A 22,007-nucleotide genomic window follows, 5' to 3' on the forward strand; every position below is an offset into this window, starting at 1 on the left:
TTGTATGAGTATTTCTGATTTTAGCATCCTAATATGGAATACAGCCCTATTTATGACATATGTTTTCATATTTATCTCTTTTATTAATTCTAGGTTGCTTGGTTATACAGTCTGCTTGAATTTTCTTCAGAAATAAATCTTAATTTATACTTCTCCCTGTCCAAAAAACCTTCAAAACACATTAGAAAGATGTCACCAAATTGTGAATAAGTCAATTCAAGTAACTGAAAACAAGTTTTAAAAAACTTTTTGTAAGGATAAGAGTGCATGCTTTAGATAAGATGGGGTCAACATCAAACCAAGCACCCAAAAGTTAATGGGAAAGGAGTTCCACCAAAGCTTCTAGAAACACCTGTTACAGTGATAAACAAGAAACAGAACAGGCTCAGAGTTAGGCAGCTTTGACCAACACTAGCATATACTGCATGCTTGCCACCTTGGATTCTGTACTACCATTTCATTCTTCCTCCACATCAGTCATCAAAACTCAATTCTTTTTTCAAAACATCTTGCTCTGATGTACATCTTCTTATTTAAGCTCTGGCATCCACTTGTCCAAGAATTCAAGCTCCTGGGCCAGCATTACTAAAATCACCATCACAGTTTACTGCTTTTCAAAGAGTGATTTAAGAACTTGCACCAGAATCATTTGGGATTCTGGTTAAAACAAGTTATCTCTTAGATTCCATAGAAAAAGACCAGCACTATCCAGTAGAAACAGAACACAAGTTACATATGTAATTGTAAAATGTTCTGGTAGATTAAAAAACTAAAAAAGAAAAAAAAGTAAAATTATTTTAATATTTTATTTAATTCAATGCACATATAGTATCATTGTAATAAGTAATCAATTAAAGACATATCAATATACTTTACTATCAATATACTTTACAGGGCTTCCCTGATGGCTCAGAAGGTAAATAGCCAGCCAGCCTACAATGCGGGACACCCAGATAGGATCCCTTGGTTGGGAAGATCCCCTAGAGAAAGAAATGGCAACCCACTCCAGTATTCTTGCTTGGAAAATCCCATGAACAGAGGAGTCTGGTGGGCTACAGTCCATGAGCCCCAAAGAGCTGGACACGACTGAGCACCTAATATATATATATATATGTACATTTATGTACATATATATATATATATGAGCTGTATATGAGTGTATATATATATATATATATATACACATACACACATTTGTTTTTCATACTAAGACTTCAAAATCTGGTACTTTATTCTTGTAGCATATCTCTATTCAAACCAGCATATTTCAAGTTCTTAAGTCACAAGAACTTAAGTTCTTAAGAACACAAAGAAAGTAAGTACTAACAAATATTTCCTCTACATGGAAACCTCATATATTTCACCAGCCTTCTAGAATTCCCAAATTATATTGATACTAATGATTATTTGCATCTTCAAAAAATTCACAAACTATAGTATTATGAAATTGAAGGATATCTTTCCTGAAGTGCTAAGTAGTATTCTGATATATAACACTGTATATAGACAAGAGTTCTAAGATGGCCCCCCAAATTTGTGATCTCCAAGGAACATATCCTATATAATCCCTCCCCTTGAGTGTAGTCAGACATGTAGTTATGAGGCAAAATCATTTTGAAGATTAGGTTTAACAAAGAGGAAATCATCTGCTGGGGTCTGACTTAATCACATGAGTTGTTTAAAAAGGACCTCCTTGGAAAGAGAGACAGTGGAAGTATGACAAGGGCTCAAGACTGGCCTCTGGCCAACAGCTCGCAAGCCAATGGGGACCTCAATTTAAGAACAAAGACATTAAATCTGCCAGGAACCAAGGACCTCAAACCCAGAGTTTAGATGAGACCCCTCTTGCAGCCAAGAGCCTTTACTTCAAACTTACAAAACAGCATCGAAACATGTATATCTAGGGTGAAACAGATCACCAGCCCAGGTTGGATGCATGAGATAAGTGCTCAGGCCTGGTGCACTGGGAAGACCCAGAGGGATGGGGTGGAGAGGGAGGTGGGAGGGGGGACTGGGATGGGGAATACATGTAAATCCATGGCTAATTCATTTCAATGTATGACAAAAAATTAGCCTCCAACTAATAAAAATAAATGGAAAAAAAAAATACATAGAGCACCCAGCTATGCCACGCCCAGACTCTTGATCTATAAGACTGAGATCATAAATGGTTTTTTTTTTTTAAAAAAAACCACTAATGTGTCATAATTTGTTACACATCAATAGAAAACTAATACACTCAGGCACTTTCTCATATAATTAAATAACTACATCCGGGCAGGTTTCTCAGACTTCATTTTACAAATAATTTCTCCACCTGCTGTAAAAATACAATTGCTTCACAAGTGACGTGACATTAGTAGTGCACTATCTGCTTAATTGGGTTTCCCTGGCGGCTCAGTGGTAAAGAATCCGCCTGCCAATGCCGGTTTGATTCAAGGGTGGGGAAGACCCCCTGGAGGAGGAAGTGGCAACCCACTCCAGTATTTTTGCCTGGAGAATCCCATGGACAGAGGAGCCTGGCGGGCTACAGTCCATGGGGTCGCAATAGAGGCATACGTCACTTAGCGACTAAACAACATCTGCTTAATACTTCTCATAGAAAGATTAAAAGCCACTGGATGAGTCAAAATTCACTGAGAAGCTCTTCAGTGTTGATGAGCCTTTTGGTGAGATGACTTTATTCCTGACCAGTTGCCTAGGGGTGGCGGGGTGCAGAGTAGAAGCTGGACTATCAGACGCACACTCTGCTGTCCCCAGACTCCGCCGAGCAGCGGGGTCGGGGGTAGACGCGAGCTGAGCCAGGACGAAGGGCAGAAAAGGGGATGCCGTTCGTCCCTTTAATCCCTAGCCCAGTTTCTCAGGAAAAACACTACGCCGGCACAGTAATACCTCTAAAACCCTGTCTGCGGCACGCAGCTGCTTTGAAAGAAAGTGAAAGTGTTAGGCGCTCGGTCGCGTCCGACTCTTCGCGACCGCAGAGGCTGCAGCCTCCCTGGCTCCTCCTACCAAGAAATTCCCCGGGGAAGAATACAGACGTGCGTTGTTGCCACTCCCTTCTCCAGGGAATCCTCCCAACCTAGAGATCGTGCACGGCAGGTCTCTGGCACTGCAGGCAGAGTCCTCACCGTCTCAGCCACGAGGGAAGCAAACTCCCAGAGAACCCAGCAAGTTCCGACCGCTGACTAAGCATCACTGGGGCCACTCAGCGTGGCGGACACTTCGTAACCCTTTCAAAAGATCTTTCAAACTCGGGAATTGTGCTCCTAGGTCGCTCTGTCCGCAGACCTACAGAGCGGCCACTAAAACCTGGACCTACCGTCTTCCCCTCTAGTCGCCAGCTCGCCAGCCAGCCCACAACTACAGCGGGAACCCGGCCAGGTGTAACCACCCGCAACGGCGCCGCCACGCTTCCCCACTGCGCCTGCGCGAAACAAGGGACAGAGAACCTGGCGGGCCCGGCTGCGCAGGGCGGGGTCCAGAGGCTCTTTGCGCCTGCGCAAAGGGCGCGATGGGCGGGGTCTAGAGGCGCTCCGCGCCTGCGCAAAGGGCGCGACGGCGTCCTGCGTCGTTCCTTTTTAAACCAGTGGCGGGGAACTGCTCCGGAAGCCCCTGGCGCCGCTGTCTGCTGGGTGGAATCACGTACCGTCATCCGTGGGCCTGGCAATGGCGCTGCAACTCTCCCGGGAGCAAGGCATCACCTTGCGCGGGAGCGCCGAGATCGTGGCCGAGTTCTTCTGTAAGTCCTCCTCGCGCGGGGCGGAGGGCGGGGAGAGCCGAGCGCAGGCCGCCCGCAGGCCCGCGGCTCGGCCGGAGCGGCCCTGAATCCCGGCCCTTGTAGCCGCGGCCTCGGGTAAGTGGGGCGGCGGGCACCGCCTCCGCTCGCGTTGCTTCGGGCGGGGGAGGAGGCCCGGGTGCCGCGGAGGCCCGTCTTGCGGTGGGCCCCTTCACGGGAGCGTTTCTTTCGAGTGCAGAGCTCCTCCCACACCCCCCGCCCCCGCAACGGTGAGGCCTCGGGGGTGGACCGAGACGGGCTAGACTTCGGAAAGAGCTGTTGTGAGCTCGGCCAGGTGTACCTGCTGACAGAACCTGGCAGGACCGGTGAGGAGAAAAGGAGGAAAGAGACGTGGGGAGAGGCCTGTCTGGGCTTGGTACCCGTCTGTCAGTTGCCTATTTTGACACCCTCTAACCATAAAATAGGCATTTGGACTTGTTTTACAATGAAATGAAATTTGGCACTGGTAGATTAGTGGTTTGGCATTTTTCTTCTATTGCCACATAAATGCAGCTGTCACTTAGACACAAGATTTTAAGGATTTTTTTAAAATGCCACTTTGTACCTACTCGGCTTTCAGCAAAACACAAACACGTGTTTAGACATTTATAACTTTACACTATCATGAAACCATAGCCCCATCTACATATGCTTTATTTCCCCAGAAGTTACAACGTGACGATGACTTTAATATTTCTTATGTTTTCAGCGTTTGGCATCAACAGTATTTTATATCAGCGTGGCATATATCCATCGGAAACCTTTACTCGGGTGCAGAAATATGGACTCACCTTGCTTGTAACTACTGATCCTGAGCTCATAAAATACCTAAATAATGTGGTGGATCAACTAAAAGGTATTTTATTGTTGGACACAGTTTTGAGTTTTGCGGGCCTTTATGTTAACAGGATCCTCGGGTCTTCCCAGGTGACTCTGGTAAAGAATCCACCCGCCAATGTAGCAGACACAGAAGACTCAGGTTCCATCCTGGGTCTGGAAGATCCCCTGGAGGAGGAAATGCCAACCCTCTCCAGTATTCTTCCCAGGATAACCCCATGGAGAGAGGGGCCTGTCGGGTTACAGTCCATTGGGTTGTAAAGAGTTGGATAGGAACACACGGCAGGATCCACGTTTTTTAGCTTCTTGGTGGTCATTTTTCAGCTCTGTACAGGGTAGTGTAAAACACACTACCATCTCTGATACAGTGAACCAGTTGGGAGGGAAGCAAATAACATACAAATTGAAAGAATTCCCACCCTTCCTCCACTTTTGAATAGGCTGACTATTTTAAGGTTCAGAATCGATGTGGCTTAACAAAACAATCTCCATCAACTCCTTCAGGGATGATAGAACACATTGGAATTTTATGTAATTATGATGGCATTCCTTATCTGAGAAATCCACTGCATATATTTTTTGTAGCTGCTTGGAATCTAAAGCCATCATTATATTAAGGTGAAAGAACTAAAATCAGATTCAACCTAGGGAACTAAACTTTAAAAAGAAGGAACTACTAAATAACAGCACTCATTAGAATTTTCTTATTTTTCACCTGTTTCCATTTGTCTTTTTTTTTTAAATCGTGCCTCTGAGTCAGTAAGCCTTTTCTGTCTGCACAATCATTTTCTTCTTTTAGCTCAAGAAGTTGCAGTATTGTGGGATCAGTATGCTCCATATATTCCTTTTATTTCTAGAATTTCTAGTAGTTTCTCTTTCATATTTCTCTCCACTTAGGATTCTCGTTTCTAATTTCTCTGTGTTGTAAAATGTTTCTCCCTTTCTGCCCATTAGATCTTCCAAAATACTAGTTCTAAAAATACTACAGCCTGCATTTTTTTTTTGAACTTTAAAATTCATGAATCATTTTTGTTGTTTCAACTAGCTTCATTTTCAGATTACATCATTGCGTTTTCATTAACTTCAGAGCTAAACCACCCATAGTCATTCATACAGCTGCACTCAGATTGTTTGGTATGGAACCTCTCGGCACCTATGGATGTATGTCTTCATCTTAATCTGAAGAAGTAGCAAGCCAGCCTTGCCTAAGTTACTGGTTTTTGGTTCGTGTCCTTTGAGACCAATAACATTTCTTTCTTGTCAGATGTATCTACACTTTCCTACTTAACTTCTCCCTTTGAGTTAAAATGGAGGAAATGCTTTATAGGAAAATTATTCAGTCTTTTAAATTCCGCTTCTCTAGCCTTAGGAATTTGACCCTATTTCCTCTCTCTTATGTTGTCAATTTCTTTTGTTTTTGTTTGGATTATTCCCATTGGTTTCATTTCCATTTTTAAGGGAGGAAAAAAAAAATCACCAACTTCCCCATATCTTCAAATTACCACTAAATCTCTTTTTCACAGGTAAACTGGTAAAAGTTGTTCATATATGCCAGGGGTGAGCGAGGCCAACAGGCCAAGTCCAGCAAGTAGCTTATTTTTGTACTGCTTGCAAGCTAAGAATATTACACATTTTAAAGAAGACTATGCTACGTAGGTGACCCATAAGCCCTCAATATTTCTAAAATATTTTCTATCTTTTAAAAAAAAAAAAAAACCTGCCGATTCCTGAATAAAGTATTCTCAATTTCTAAGATTACTTGAGGGCTCAATTTGAGGCCCTCTTACATGTAGATAATTTTAGTAACAACTTTTGTATCTGACTCTAGAACCAATATCTAACCAAAGCCTCTCCTAACTCTCAGCTCATATATTGAGTGACTCCCTTAATGTCTTTATGCAGCTATATAATATACCACTTCACACTCAGTATATTAAAAACTGAATTTAGGATCATCTCCATTTCAGTTCTCTTTCTTCTTAGTGACTGGATCAACCATCTGACTACTGATATAAATCAGAAACCTGGGAGCTATCCCTGATTCATTCCTCTTCCTTACCCTAAGGTAATCCAATAAATCTTAACAATTTTAACCATGAAATCTCTTGAATCTGTCTACTGCTCCATCTCTACCAGTATATCTTTCCCTAAGTCTTTATTAGCTCTTGCTTGAATATTCATTCATTAGTGCCCTAGATCCCCTGTTTACTTCCAGCTTACTTTCTACATCGTATCCAGAAGGATAGTTTTCAAATACAACTTTAATTACATCATACTCTGCTTCAAACACAGTAATGACCTTCTTAGTTCTTATAGTATTACGTCTTTAATTCGGCTCCCATGACTCCGTGTGGTCTGGCCCATTTATCTTGTCAGACTAGCCTTGTTCATTCTCCCTTTCTTAAACTGTAGTTGTATTGGTCTCCTTTCAGTCCTCTGATCCAGTGCTCTGTTCTGAGTCTTTAAGACCTATACCTTTAGCAAGGAAGATCCCACATGCCACAGCTAAGACCTGACACAGCCAAAAATAAATTACTTCATATTTTAAAGCCTATACCCTCTTCCATGTTTTGCATATGTATACTGTTGTCTCTTAGAACAAAACTCAAACCCCTGAGTCAGAATTCCCTATTCTGTGCTTTAATTGTGCTCTGTGTTGCCCCATGATGGGTAACTGCTATTATATCATAGGAAGCTGCACCATCATGGCAGTTACAACAATTATAATTTCACACTTATTGTTGTGATTAGATTAGTGACATCTCCTACACCCTTCCCTTGGATTAGGATGGAAGTACCTTATGTTCATTGTTCTTAGCACCCAGTGCTATGCCTGGCACAAATAGTGAGAATTTGAAATCGGGAGCTAGGCTATTGATGGGGAAAGTTTTCTGCACAGTTTGGAGGAGAACCAAAATAGTGGTGGGAGAAATTTGCTGAGGATAGGAAGTCGGTCTTGAGAGGAGAGTTGCTTTGTAATGCAGTAAACTAAAAAAGATGCCTTGTTTTGTGTATTGCAGAATGGTTATACAAGTGTTCAGTTCAGAAACTGGTGGTAGTCATCTCAAATATTGAAAGTGGAGGGGTCCTTGAAAGATGGCAGTTTGATATTGAGTGTGACAAGACTGCAAAAGATGACAGGTAGGTAGCAGTTACTTCCATTTTCGTATGTTTTAAAGTTTATTTTCTTTACTAAATGAGTTCTAATTATATTGAACAAGTTGCATATAAAGTACAGTCTTTTTCTAGGATGTTAATGTGATCCTTAGTCTCCTGTGGCAAAGAATAGTTCACTGTCTTATCTAGATAATGTACTTTTAACATACTTGCCTATAGTGTAAATGGGTGAATTTCACCTTCAGTGTTTATGGTAGTATGTACCTGGTGGCCCTTTAGTGAATTGTTTAAAGGTAGTTTTAGCCATAAGAGATTATCCTAGATTCCCCCAGCCTAAGATTCAGCTCTATTGTATTTCATTGAATGCCCCAAATCTTCTAAGACACTTCATAAAAAAGTTTCCAGACCACCTGTATAGGAGATGCCCATATGATCATGTCTAGCATTGTCCTAGGCTTGCTTACTGGTAAATTCAGAATCATTTCTCGTAATGAAATGTAGTTTGCTTCTGAAGCCTTTGGTCTATTTTAGGAAATTTTTAGCTTATAAAAATAATTTGATAGTTAATTTAATATTTTATTTGAAGCAGTAGGGAATTAAGCATTATGAAAAAATGCCAAAGTGATTGCACCAACAAAATATTTTAGATACTATTATTATTAGATACTATTATTTTCATTTTTTAAGGGGCTTCCCTGGTGGCTTAGAGGGTAAAGCGTCTGCCTGCAATGCAGGAGACCTGGGTTCGATCCCTGGGTCAGGAAGATCCCCTGGAGAAGGAAATGGCAACCCACTCCAGTACTCTTGCCTGGAAAATCCCATGGACAGAGGAGCCTGGTAGGCTACAGTCCATGGGGTCACAAAGAGTCGAACACGACTGAGTGATTACAAAAAATGCCAAAGTGATTGCACCAACAAAATATTTTAGATACTATTATTATTAGATACTATTATTTTCATTTTTTAAAAGGTGCTGTAGTTTGCCTAACTTGAAGCACTTGGCCAGTTTTCTGATTATCTGATACCAAATGACCTGATTTTAAGACCACCCCTAAAAAATGACTGAAATGATAAATGAAATAATAAAAATGCATATGCCTCTTGTGGTATATAGGCCCTGATGATACACTTAAAACTTAAAAAAAAAACACAAAAAAATTTTAATGTATTACTTATTTGATCTTGGAAACATTTAATCAGTCTTACCAGTGTTTTAAATAATTTGTTAACACGTAAATTGATTTGGTTTCTCCAATAGTGCACCCAGAGAAAAGTCTCAGAAGGCCATCCAAGATGAAATCCGTTCAGTGATCAGACAGATCACAGCTACAGTGACATTTCTGCCACTGTTGGAAGTTTCTTGTAAGTATTATACAGCTTCACATTGACTTAAAATTTGTCAGGGAAAAGACTAAGCTATTAGTTTAAGAATTAGCCCTTTATTAAAATTTTTCTTAATTATTAATATTACATAATAAAAATTAAAAATGTTTTATAAAGCAGAAGTAGTGTTATATGCATTCTAGAAATTTGGAAATTCTGAAAAGGAAAGGAATGAAAGTATTCCACAGTATTCATTCTTGAATGTCTTAATGTAATCCCTTTCATTATCTTAATTTTTTATGTGTATTTTGAAGGCTAGCCATAACTTTCTTGCTTTTCTACCTTATCAGATATTTTCTGAATGCCTTCTATATGCGAGACACTGTTCTAGGCCCCAGGCTATATCAGTCACAGAACCCAGATGTTAGCTTTCCTTCAGGTTACCTTTATGCTATCCTATGTGATTAACTATATACTTCCTGCAAATAATGGTTTTCTCTTTTAAAAAAAGCAAACTTGAAGTTTTCATAAGATAAAGCAAAAGGAGTGCAATATTTTCTGTACTACAGTAAATTTCTATTGAGGAAAAGCAATTGACTAGTCATTACAGACCAAGCTAAACTCTCTTTTCTAATACTGTGGGTGGTTCAAAATGTGAGAGAGACAAGGAAGGTTCTTCTACTTTTGAAAAAAATAATGTACTTTAATGATTTTATCTCCAATTTAGGTTCATTTGATCTCCTCATTTATACAGACAAAGATCTGGTTGTACCTGAAAAATGGGAAGAGTCAGGACCACAGTTCATTACCAATTCTGAGGAAGTTCGTCTTCGTTCATTTACTACTACAATTCACAAAGTAAATAGCATGGTAGCCTACAAAATTCCTGTCAATGACTGAGGATGAGATATGGACAATAATGTACTTGTAACTCTCAAATGTGGTTTTCCTTCCAGATCAACTATAGTTGGTGTGTTTTATTTCATTTGTTAATTTTTAAATGAGGAAAACTTAACATGATGCTTTACTGAATCTGTGCAAAATTGTTCCAGTTTGGTATCTATCTGACTTTCCATAGGGTTGGCATAAGTTACTGTGCACAGATTACATCAGTACTGCAGTGTTACTTTCTTTCAAGGTAGTAACTGTAGGTGGAAAAACTTTTGCTAAATGCCTTTCTAAGTCAGGCTTTTGGTCAAGTAGCTTGACTCAGAATGTAGAGAAATATTTAAATATAAAATAGAACAAAAGAAATACGAATATTCAGAATCTTCATTTAGATCCTGAAAGTAACTAATAATAATCCATAAGTAGTGAAATATTGCTCTTATTGGGTCCTTTTGCCATTTATTTCATTTTTATAGTTTCCATATTGAAAAAATGTCCAATTATTTGAGTTTAATTTATGTAACTTGAGTCTATAAAGCTGTGGATATCCCCACTCTTCAAATTGTTGTGATACAGAACTCTTAAGAATGTCTTTTCATGTTTTATAAAATCAAGCTCTAAATGACAATGATGAAATAAAGTTAAATGTGTATGCTTTAAATTTGTATTAAATTTTTTATATTGGTGTGTTTATACAGTTAAGTAGTTATGGATTCAGTATGGCATATTATTTCTTGTGCCTACTATGTTGTAGGGAGGGCCTAAGGATACAAAGTTGGGTAAGTCTTGAGGTACTTTCAATTTATTGGACAAGCTTTAATTAAACCTCCTTCACCCTGTAACAGTAGATTTAAAATAAACATTGTTCTTTATGTTAAATGATAAGTGTCATTTGGAATTAATTCAGTTTAGCAAATGGTAGATTGTATATAACCTTTCTGTGCTCTTAGGTTTATCATCAGTAGTCTAATTTTCCGTATACAGTTGACCCTTGCACAATGTGGGGGTTGGAACACTGACCCTCTAAGCAATTGAAAATCCCAGTAAAACTTAGAACCAGCACTCCATGTCTGTGGTTATCCCAAACCTATGGATTCAACCAACCATGGATCATGTAGTACTATAGTACTTACTCTTCAAAAATAGCCAAATATAAGTGGACCTGAACAATTCAAACTCTTGTTCAAAGGTCAGCTGTATACTTAAACATCATGTTTATTCTTCTGCCTGTGCCTTCATTAATACTCTCATCAGGTATATTCTTTCAGTTCCCACCTATTTTTCCAGGGTCAGTTTAAGGCAAACTCATAAAAATTCCTTTCTAATGTCTATACTAAATCTTAGCCCATTTTGTAATAATTCAGTTTTTTAAGTATGTAGTAGCAGACACTGTTCTAAGATCTTCATATGTATTCATTCATTCAACCTTCACTATTAAGTAAATACACATAATCTGTATTCATTCATTTGAAAATCACATAATGAGCATCTGCTAACGTGCAGAGTAAGAACACTGCGTGCCAAGTACTAGGAGTGAAGCAGTCCTGGCCCTTCCAAAGCTCGAGATCTTAGGAGAGGAAAGTATGACAGAGGACCATAAGGTAGCTGAGCAGGGTCACTTCATTATGTGTTTGTCTGTGTCATTTCACTTGGGATGATCTTTCTCTGATCCAGCTGGGTGCTTGTTGAGAATAAAGGCCTATGTCTGACATTCTTTCATCTCTTAGTGCTGCTGGACAAACAGGTGCCAGTCTTTGATGATGGGTATTATGTATGCTGCTGCAAAAGCCATTCCCAGAGAGGAGCTAAAGTATCTAACTTAGGTCCACCCATCTCTTTTTTTTCCTGAATAAGAAAAGCAGTTACGTAGAAGTGGAAATTGTGTTGATTTTGGGATGGTCAAAACTCAATATTCAAAAAACTAAGATCAGGGCATTTGGTCCCATCACTTCTTGGCAAATAGGGAAAAGGTGGAAGCGGTGACAGATTTTATTGGGCTCCAAAATTGCTGTGGATGGTGACTACAACCATGAAATTAAATGACACTTGCTCCTTGGAAGAAAAGATATGACAAACTCAGCATATTAAAAAGCAGAGACATTACTTTGTCAACAAAGGTCTGTCTAGTCAAAGCTATGGTTTTTTCAGTGGTCATGTACAGATGTGAGAGCTGGACCATAAAGAAGGCTCAGCACTGAAGAATTGATGCTTTTGAACTGTGATGCTGGAGAAGACTTGAGAGTCCCTTGGACTGGAAGCAGGTCAAGCCAGTCAATCCTAAAGGAAATCAACCCTGAATACTTATTGGAAGGATTGATGCTTGAGCTGAAGCTCCAGTACTTTGGCCACCTGATGCAAAGAGCTGACTCACTGGAAAAGACCCTGATGCTGGGAAAGACTGAAGGCAAAAAGAGAAGAGGGCAGCAGAGGAGATGGTTAGCTAGTGTCACTGAATCAATGGACGTGAATAGGAGCAAACTCCAGGACACAGTGGAGGACCGGACCCTGGGGTTCGGCAAGGAGGCAGACAACTTAGCAACTGAACAACGGAATCTGTTTCCAAACAGCATGAGGTGTATTATAGTGGTCACTATTAAGACATTGGAATTCTTGGGCTGTTGACATTTGACATATTCATTGAAAAGGAAAGCAAAAGTAGAACTTGAGCAAATATATGAAGAGAGTTGAAAATTATGGTCCCGTTTTTAGGAAATATGTTTGAAAATCATCATAGAAAGCAATGACTTCTGGAAACTCTGCCCCTTTGCTAATAGGAAAAATAAATGTGGTTCTTTCCTCCTAAAAGCACACCAGTAGCAACATTATGGATAACCAGTAACACTTAAATGTCTGTCATTTATGTATTTAATATTGGTGATCTTAATACTGATTTATTATTCATACTCTCTTCAAGAGTTATGTCCAGAAATTCATGCTCTGGATTTGAATGTTAGTCTTAATAGAAGCTTCTGCCATACAGTCTATTGCCTAGAAGTTACTCTATAGTACCAATTCTGCATTAGCTAGGCTCTTCAAAAAAAAAAAAAAAAAAAAACTGGCTTTGAAAAAAATTAATGAAAGAACATTAACTACATAAAGAATCAAAGGGAAGGCTGAAAACTAGAGAACTAGGGCCGCCTCAAGGACTCTCAAGTCACAAATCTGTGAACTCTAGTAAATGGGCCACTGGTGTTATCCAGTGATATCTCCAAAGGATTCAAACTGATTGTTTCAAAAAAAGTAATATGGATAGTTAAAAAAAAAATGACAATGAAGAGCCTTAGCATTTTAATAAGCTGAGATGTAAGACTAAGAATTCTGGGACATTGCATTTCTAAATACTTTGATCACTTTGACGCAGCCAGCGTTGTTAAGATGGTTAAATTAGATTGCATATTACTATTGTGAGTTTTCTGAGGAGCTAGTCATGATCATTTTTTACCACTTACAGATTATATATCAATTCAGAAATACACATACTAGAGTTGAGTAGGAAGAAGCCAAGCTGTGAGCTTTATTGATAAAGCTTGACTGGAAAACTTTGGCCTCGATTCCCGATTCCCATTGAACTTGTCCCACCCTCTTACTATAACTTGAGGCTCACCTTGGGAGGGAAATATTTAACCTAACAGAGGAAAGAATTTTGACTGCCACACCACGTTAAACATAAGTTGATTCCGAGAGAGTCTGGTAAGCCTCTAGACGCGGCCTGCACTCCGACCCAGTTTTGCTTACTACAGGTAGAGGACTGAAACATGCTGCAGCTGAGCCCCCAAAGTCCGGAACAGCCCCAGAAGGGACTGAACCCCACCTAGTCTAGGGCCCTTCTCCCAGTGTCGTCAGTGGGGCAGATGGGTCAGTCCTCTGGTACTTTTACGCAGAGGTATAACAATCTCATGTATTGGCTGAAATGGCAGCCCACTCCAGTGTTCTTGCCTGGAGAATCCCATGGACAGAGGGGCCTGGTGGGCTGCAGTCTGTGGGGTTGCAAAGAGTCAGACATGACTAAGCAACTAACACGCAAACAAGCACAACAGTGACAACAAACATTTGTTTCTCCTTCAAGTCTGCCGGTCAGCAGATTGCTTCATTCTCACGTAAGTCTACGGGTCACCTGTCTCACTTTGCCACTGAAGAGGCACAGAACTCAGGCTTCGCTTCAAACTTGTACACTGATGCTTTTCCACATTCCACTGACCAAGGCAAGTCTTACGGTTAAGCCAGACTTCAGTGGGAAAGGGAAATACACTCCTCCCGAGCAGATGGTGGGGAGAGGTGTGAAAATCGAATGAAAGGATCTAATAGACCAGGGATTGGCAAACTTTTTCTGTAAAGGGTCAGTTTAGGCTCTGCAGCCAGTATGGTCTCTTGCACCTACTCAAGTGAGCCAGTCGTTACGAAAGCTCCTGAGACAGTAAGTAAACGAATGAGCGTGGCTGTGTTACAGTAACAAAAAGCTGATGTGCTGTATTTGGTCCATGGGTTATAGTTTGCTGACCCTGTAATAGGGACATTTGCTCGTTTGTTCACAAATATTCAAACCTGTCGCTGGCTCAAAGCAACTGATTCTCTGATACTTAAGGCTTACATTTAAAACATCATTATTTGTTGAATCCATCCACAGTACCTCAAATAGGATGGCCCTCTATTTCACCTCAATCCTGTAGTGAAACATAACTGGCTATTTCTTTGAGGTACTCCTCAGGACACCCTACAATGGATTTTTATCTGAAAACGGGAAGGGAGCCCCTTTGGCACATGATACCTATGAATAGATTGAGAACATCGAAAACGCTACATGCTTCTATTTTCGATCACTGTATAAACATGGATGCTTAATACATTTTTATTACTAGTATGCATTCAAGTTTCTTAGGTTCCTAACCTCCTATATGTTTTATAATTATGGACTGAAAAATTACTAGCATAATAAAGCAGGTACACACACATTTAATTTTTTCTTTACCTTCTGTTTCATTTCATTATAAGATTTATCTTAATTTTATTAAATGTGAAAATTCAGGATAGCTGAAAGAATGCTACATTGTAATACTTATGTTTTCCACCAGGTGTCACTAGTACTGTGAATTTCTTTTGACTAAAGACTAATATTCAGCTTCTCTTACTGAAGTTAACATTGGGACTTCTGGCTACAAAAAGACATCAGGAGGGAAAGCACAGCAGCTATCTTTTGCTAGGCATTTCACATGAACTATTTCATTTAACTCTCGTGCTTTAGTGCACAAAAAGAATTGGAGGGCCAAGGGGCATGCAAATGGCACTGTGATTTAAAGTTTAGATGGTCTCCTTTTGTCCATGGCCGTGGAAGTTCATTTGACTCCATAACAAGCACAACGAAAGGAATGTTTCCTCACCATTTTCTTAGTGGCTCTAACCGTCTACATCCTGTTAGCAACTGAGTGTCCAGAATAAATCAGTTTTCCTTTACTGGGCTTTGAGTTTCATTGGTGAGTTTGTATTTCCACTTCCCTCAGATGACTCTGAACAATGATGGGAAGCAACCAAAACACAGAGGACATTTTCCTATATCTTATCTATATTGTCTATAGAAAAAAATCAAGTATGAATTTTCAAGCATTTGTGAACCAGTTTTCCAACTTACCAGAACTGTCCATTACTCCTTGGGGCATTAATTTTTGGATTAACTCGTAAATAATTTCTCATTTTTAAAAATTCCATGTGTGAAACTGTATTTCAGTTATTTTGTTCATTGTAACCATAATAAAAGTTTGTGTTGGAATAACTATGGAATAAACCTGTCTATTAAACTTCAAATTTTATTAGTTATATTTTCTAAAAACAGATCTTTAGTAATCTTTCCATTATTCATGATTATGGCTTTGAAAGTCAGCAGAATTAACCTATGCTTATTAAAAAAAAAAAATCTAGCTGGGAAAGCCACTTAATCTCCATTAGAACGGACAATCCTGTTCCAATCTGGCAAAAACACTGTAGCCCTAGCAACAAAACTATTAGAAAAGGCCTAGAGAGAAAAATGTCAGAGCTGACCCTCTGATTACACAAGTCAGTTTATGTTACCATTTCACCTATTTTTGTCCTCCTACCGTTTAATCTATGTTTATACTAGAGAAACATAATACAGTTTCATTTATTTATCTAGGTCCATTTTCATCTACATTTATCTGCATCATTTTGCTATGCAAGCTTCTTTGCACAAAGGAACTTAACATCAGATCAAAATCTTTATTGTCTTGGAATTTCATCTGTGCTGGAAAAGGCCTCTCTGAGCATAAGCAGGCTAACCACACTCCGCTTCCATGCAAGGGAAAGATCTCAAACATCTTTAAAAACTGGCTAGATACGGATATATCAAGTGGATGCCTAGACATGGGTATGATTTCTCTCTGAATGGCAGTCTCCCTGTCTATGTGCAGAAGTTAGTGGTTTTAAAGATTAAGTCAGTAATACCAAAATAGTTCATGTCTAAAATACCATTCTTGGATTGCTGTACTCAACCATAATAATCAATGCAGCTCTGTAGAAATCAACTCGAAGGTTCCAGATCTAAGAAAGGAAATTTATAGGCAATGATCATCTAGCATGTGCCCATCTGTTCAGTCCGATTCCTTGTGGGAGACCAGAGGGTGGGGCTCGTGAGGAAGTGAGGGACCGGGGCTGCAGCCTGTGGCCTTGGGAACTGGTGATGGGCACGGGAGGGCCATGGAGCAAGAAAAGGATGAGGTCGGGGTCTCCAGCGACAAGCCGTCCACAGTAAGGAACAGCTCCAGAGCCTGAGTTCAGAACTGCGAGGAGAGAAGAGTGTGGATAGAGAAGGACTGGATCCAAAAGGAAGGTTTATAACTGCGGATGCCTGGAGGACAACCATGAAGGAACACTGAGTAGGTAGAAAGAATCCTTCATAGAGTATCTTAAACTCAACTTATAGACAGGAATGGGATCTGGCATCAAGTCAGTACATTATATGCATTATATCTGGAGTAGGAAATGGCAACCCACTCCAGTATTCTTGCCTGGAAAATCCCATGGACAGAGGAGCCTGGCGGGCTATGGTCCATGGGGTTGCAAAGAGTCGGACATGACTGAGTACACATAAACACACATACACACACACACACACACACACACACACACAATCTCAATCCTCACAACAAACTATCCTCATTTTACACCTGTAAAAAGTGAGATCCAGGTAGGTTAAGTAATTTGTCCAACTTCAAACATCCAGAATACATTCACAGACCTGACTCCAAAACCAATATTCTTTCTACTATACCTCACTGCCTCTCAGAGACTAGGGAACAAGGAAGCGCTGCCCTGTTCCAATGTCCATCTCAGCCAAGGAGACTTACCACATGAATCTAACCCCAGGCTGGAGAAGTAAAAACTCATAGCCACAATATCTGACTGTCGAGGTGCATTAACTTTTTCAAAAACTCTTTTTCATAATAAGCTATCACTAAATGTTTATAAACACAGAGCGTTTTGCTGTGTAACAGGAGCATTTTCTTCTAGCAACATTTTCTTCTCTCATTCTTTCACTTGTTTTTGTACCAAGTGCTGTGTTGGCATTTGGGTTTCTAGTTTATGGGCTTTAGCCAGTTTGAGAAACAGACACAGAAAACAGGAAGAGATTGAAGTGTATTTATTACTATATAAATTATGGGGTTCCTATTAATGCTGGGTAGGAGGATGAGGCTTAGACCTAAAGCAGAAATAGGTTTGCTACTACTCCTCCATGAATGAACTGTGAACACTCAGAAAACTTAAGTCTTGCTCACTCAAGCCCAGCTCTACCGTGGGAGTAAGACCTGCATCCTGAATACTGAGGGCAGAACTAGAAAGCACCTTACCTGAACTCCTGTAAGTCTCAGAGAGTGTTCTTCTTCGTTGCTGTGGATGGTGTGAGAGAAAGTGGAGACAGAAGCCCTGAACATTTCTCCAGTACCAGTTTCCATCATCAGGATTACAACAGAAACCTGAAGGTGGGAGTAACATGCATCCCTCCCAATATTTGCCAGGTTTTTAATCTTTCATCATATCACACTGTGTGTTCCACTGGCATCACGCCAGTTATTTTGGTACCCAAGACTTCCAGGTATCTATGTGAAAAAAAAATTCATGGTGATGGTGACAAGCATTTTTTTTTTACTTTGGTAATTATGTATTTTAATATGTATTCAGAAAAATACATAACACATTTTAACATACGAGCTAAAGGTTTTTAAGCACACGTAACATTTTTTTCAAGTATTAGCATGGATGATAGGCAAATAAAGGAAAATCATGACGGCACCATGTGTATGAAGGGAGGCTGGGGAGCAATGTCATGATCCATGTCCTCACGCAGCTCAGACGTAAGCCAAGGCGGCCGTCCCCGAGTGGGGCAGGCTGCGTGCTCACACCGTCCTGCGCTCTGCTCTTCCTGCACAAACCTCCCCGCTGCCACTGCTGATGGGCATCTCACTCTGCCCGAAAAAGACTCGAGCAGCGGGTGAGTCAGACAGGATTCCATGCAGCACCATAAACTCGAAATTCACTCCCTGTTCTATCCTTTTTTTTTTTTTTTTTGTAGGCCAAGCAAAAATTTTTTTTTTCCATTTATTTTTATTCGTTGGAGGCTAATTACTTTACACCATTGCAGTGGTTTTTGTCATACATTGAAATGAATTAGCCATGGATTTACATGTATTCCCCATCCCGGTCCCACCCCCTCCCACCTCCCTCTCCACCCCATCCCTCTGGGTCTTCCCAGTGCACCAGGCCCGAGCACTTGTCTCATGCATCCAACCTGGGCTGGTGATCTGTTTCACCCTAGATAATATACATGTTTCGATGCTGTTCTCTTGAAACATCCCACCTCGTCTTCTCCCACAGAGTCCACAAGTCTGTTCTATACATCTGAGTCTCTTTTTCTGTTTTGCATATAGGGTTATCGTTACCATCTTTCTAAATTCTATATATATGTGTTAGTATACTGTAATGGTCTTTATCTTTCTGGCTTACTTCACTCTGTATAATGGGCTCCAGTTTCATCCATCTCATTAGAACTGATTCAAATGAATTCTTTTTAATGGCTGAGTAATATTCCATGGTGTATATGTACCACAGCTTCCTCATCCATTCCTCTGCTGATGGGCATCTAGGTTGCTTCCATGTCCTGGCAATTATAAACAGTGCTGCGATGAACATTGGGGTGCACGTGTCTCTTTCGGATCTGGTTTCCTCAGTGTGTATGCCTAGAAGTGGTATTGCTGGGTCATATGGCAGATCTATTTCCAGCTTTTTAAGGAATCTCCACACTGTTTTCCATAGTGGCTGTACTAATTTGCATTCCCACCAACAGTGTAAGAGGGTTCCCTTTTCTCCACACCCTCTCCAGCATTTATTGCTTGTAGACTTTTGGATAGCAGCCATCCTGACTGGCGTGTAATGGTACCTCGATGTGCATTTCTCTGATAATGAGTGATGTTGAGCATCTTTTCATGTGTTTTTTTGCCATCTGTATGTCTTCCTTGGAGAAATGTCTGTTTAGTTCTTTGGCCCATTTTTTTATTGGGTCATTTATTTTTCTGGAATTGAGCTGCAGGAGTTGCTTGTATATTTTTGAGATTAATCCTTTGTCTGTTGCTTCATTTGCTATTATTTTCTCCCAATCTGAGGGCTGTCTTTTCACCTTGCTTATAGTTTCCTTTGTTGTGCAAAAGCTTTTAAGTTTCATTAGGTCCCATTTGTTTATTTTTGCTTTTGTTTCTAAAATTTTGGGATGTGGGTCATAGAGGATCCTGCTGTGATTTATGTCGGAGAGTGTTTTGCCTATGTTCTCCTCTAGGAGTTTGATAGTTTCTGCTCTTACATTTAGATCTTTAATCCATTTTGAGTTTATTTTTGTGTATGGTGTTAGAAAGTGTTCTAGTTTCATTCTTTTACAGGTGGTTGACCAGTTTTTCCAGCACCACTTGTTAAAGAGGTTGTCTTTTTTCCATTGTATATCCTTGCCTCCTTTGTCGAAGATAAGGTGACCATAGGTTCGTGGATTTATCTCTGGGCTTTCTATTCTGTTCCATTGATCTATATTTCTGTCTTTGTGCCAGTACCATACTGTCTTGATGACTGTGGCTTTGTAGTATAGTCTGAAGTCAGGCAGGTTGATTCCTCCAGTTCCATTCTTCTTTCTCAAGGTTACTTTGGCTATTTGAGGTTTTTTGTATTTCCATACAAACTGTGAAATTATTTGTTCTAGTTTTGTGAAAAATACCATTGGTAGTTTGATAGGGATTGCATTGAATCTATAGATTGCTTTGGGTAGTATAGCCATTTTGACAATATTGATTCTTCCAATCCATGAACACGGTATATTTCTCCATCTGTTTGTGTCCTCTTTGATTTCTTTCATCAGTGTTTTATAGTTTTCTATGTATAGGTCTTTTGTTTCTTTAGGTAGATATACTCCTAAGTATTTTATTCTTTTTGTTGCAATGGTGAATGGTATTGTTTCCTTAATTTCTCTTTCTGTTTTCTCATTGTTAGTGTATAGGAATGCAAGTGATTTCTGTGTGTTAATTTTATACCCTGCAACTTTACTGTATTCGTTGATTAGCTCTAGTAATTTTCTGGTAGGGTTTTCTATATAGAGGATCATGTCATCTGCAAACAGAGAGAGCTTCACTGCCTCTTTTCCTATCTGGATTCCTTCTACTTCTATTTCAGCCCTTATTGCTGTGGCCAACACTTCCAAAACTATGTTGAATAGTAGTGGTGACAGTGGGCACCCTTGTCTTGTTCCTGATTTCAGGGGAAATGCTTTCAATTTTTCACCATTGAGGGTGATGCTTGCTGTGGGTTTGTCATATATAGCTTTTATTATGTTGAGGTATGTTCCTTCTATTCCTGCTTTCTGGAGAGTTTTAATCATAAATGGGTGTTGAATTTTGTCAAAGGCTTTTTCTGCATCTATTGAGATAATCATATGGTTTTTATCTTTCAATTTGTTAATGTGGTGTATTACATTGATTGATTTGCGGATATTAAAGAATCCTTGCATTCCTAGGATAAAGCCCACTTGGTCATGGTGTATGATTTTTTTAATATGTTGTTGGATTCTGTTTGCTAGAACTTTGTTAAGGATTTTTGCATCTATCTTCATCAGTGATATTGGCCAGTAGTTCTCTTTTTTTGTGGCATCTTTGTCTGGTTTTGGAATTAGGGTGATGGTGGCCTCATAGAATGAGTTTGGAAGTTTACCTTCTTCTGCAATTTTCTGGAAGAGTTTGAGTAAGACAGGTGTTAGCTCTTCCCTAAATTTTTGGTAGAATTCAGCTGTGAAGCCATCTGGTCCTGGGCTTTTGTTTGCTGGAAGATTTCTGATTACAGTTTCGATTTCCTTGCTTGTGATGGGTTTGTTAAGATCTTCTATTTCTTCCTGGTTCAGTTTTGGAAAGTTATACTTCTCTAAGAACTTGTCCATTTCTTCCAAGTTGTCCATTTTATTGGCACACAGCTGCTGGTAGTAGTCTCTTATGATCCTTTGTATTTCAGTGTTGTCTGTTGTGATCTCTCCATTTTCATTTCTAATTTTGTTAATTTGGTTCTTCTCCCTTTGTTTCTTAATGAGTCTTGCTAATGGTTTGTCAATTTTGTTTATTTTTTCAAAAAACCAGCTTTTAGCTTTGTTGATTTTTGCTATGGTCTCTTTAGTTTCTTTTGCATTTATTTATGCCCTAATTTTTGAGATTTCTTTTCTTCTACCAACCCTGGGGTTCTTCATTTCTTCCTTCTCTAGTTGCTTTAGGTGTAGAGTTAGGTTATTTATTTCACTTTTTTCTTGTTTCTTGAGGTATGCCTGTAATGCTATGAATCTTCCCCTTAGCACTGCTTTTACAGTGTCCCATAGGTTTTGGGTTGTTGTGTTTTCATTTTCATTCATTTCTATGCATATTTTGATTTCTTTTTTGATTTCTTCTATGATTTGTTGGTTATTCAGAAGTATGTTGTTTAGCCTCCATATGTTTGAATTTTTAATAATTTTTTCCTGTAATTGAGATCTAATCTTACTGCACTGTGGTCA

The 22,007-nt window shown here is 39.6% G+C and overlaps 1 protein-coding gene and 1 long non-coding RNA gene across 4 annotated transcripts in view; one reads left to right on the plus strand and one right to left on the minus strand.

Moving 5' to 3' along the window:
* Positions 1-3,454, minus strand: part of LOC139033893 (uncharacterized) — a 117,928-nt gene extending 114,474 nt beyond the window's left edge. For 2 of the 3 annotated variants that reach the window (XR_011486379.1, XR_011486378.1), the window contains exon 1: positions 3,320-3,452. This is a non-coding gene — a long non-coding RNA (uncharacterized lncRNA). Of the gene's footprint in view, positions 1-3,319 lie in introns of all 3 variants that reach the window. The other variant, XR_011486381.1, reaches the window with a different exon arrangement.
* Positions 3,455-3,539: 85 nt separating this feature from the next.
* Positions 3,540-10,819, plus strand: MAD2L1 (mitotic arrest deficient 2 like 1). Its single transcript, XM_020911929.2, has 5 exons — positions 3,540-3,739; positions 4,485-4,631; positions 7,633-7,753; positions 8,988-9,091; positions 9,780-10,819. The coding sequence occupies exons 1-5, from the start codon at positions 3,667-3,669 to the stop codon at positions 9,950-9,952; spliced, it is 618 nt and encodes a 205-aa protein (XP_020767588.2). The 5' UTR covers positions 3,540-3,666; the 3' UTR covers positions 9,953-10,819.
* The last annotated feature ends 11,188 nt before the right edge of the window (positions 10,820-22,007 follow it).

Source organism: Odocoileus virginianus, unplaced genomic scaffold (assembly GCF_023699985.2).
Source record: "Odocoileus virginianus isolate 20LAN1187 ecotype Illinois unplaced genomic scaffold, Ovbor_1.2 Unplaced_Contig_7, whole genome shotgun sequence".
NCBI classification, from domain to species: domain Eukaryota; kingdom Metazoa; phylum Chordata; class Mammalia; order Artiodactyla; family Cervidae; genus Odocoileus; species Odocoileus virginianus.

What these genes read in the sequence shown, in the direction of transcription:
- MAD2L1 (XM_020911929.2), top strand. Translation starts at nt 3,667, where the DNA reads ATGGCGCTGCAACTCTCCCGGGAGCAAGGCATCACCTTGCGCGGGAGC. An exon ending in GATCGTGGCCGAGTTCTTCT is followed by an intron (nt 3,740 to 4,484) that starts GTAAGTCCTCCT and finishes TTATGTTTTCAG; the next exon opens with CGTTTGGCATCAACAGTATT. An exon ending in TGTGGTGGATCAACTAAAAG is followed by an intron (nt 4,632 to 7,632) that starts GTATTTTATTGT and finishes TGTGTATTGCAG; the next exon opens with AATGGTTATACAAGTGTTCA.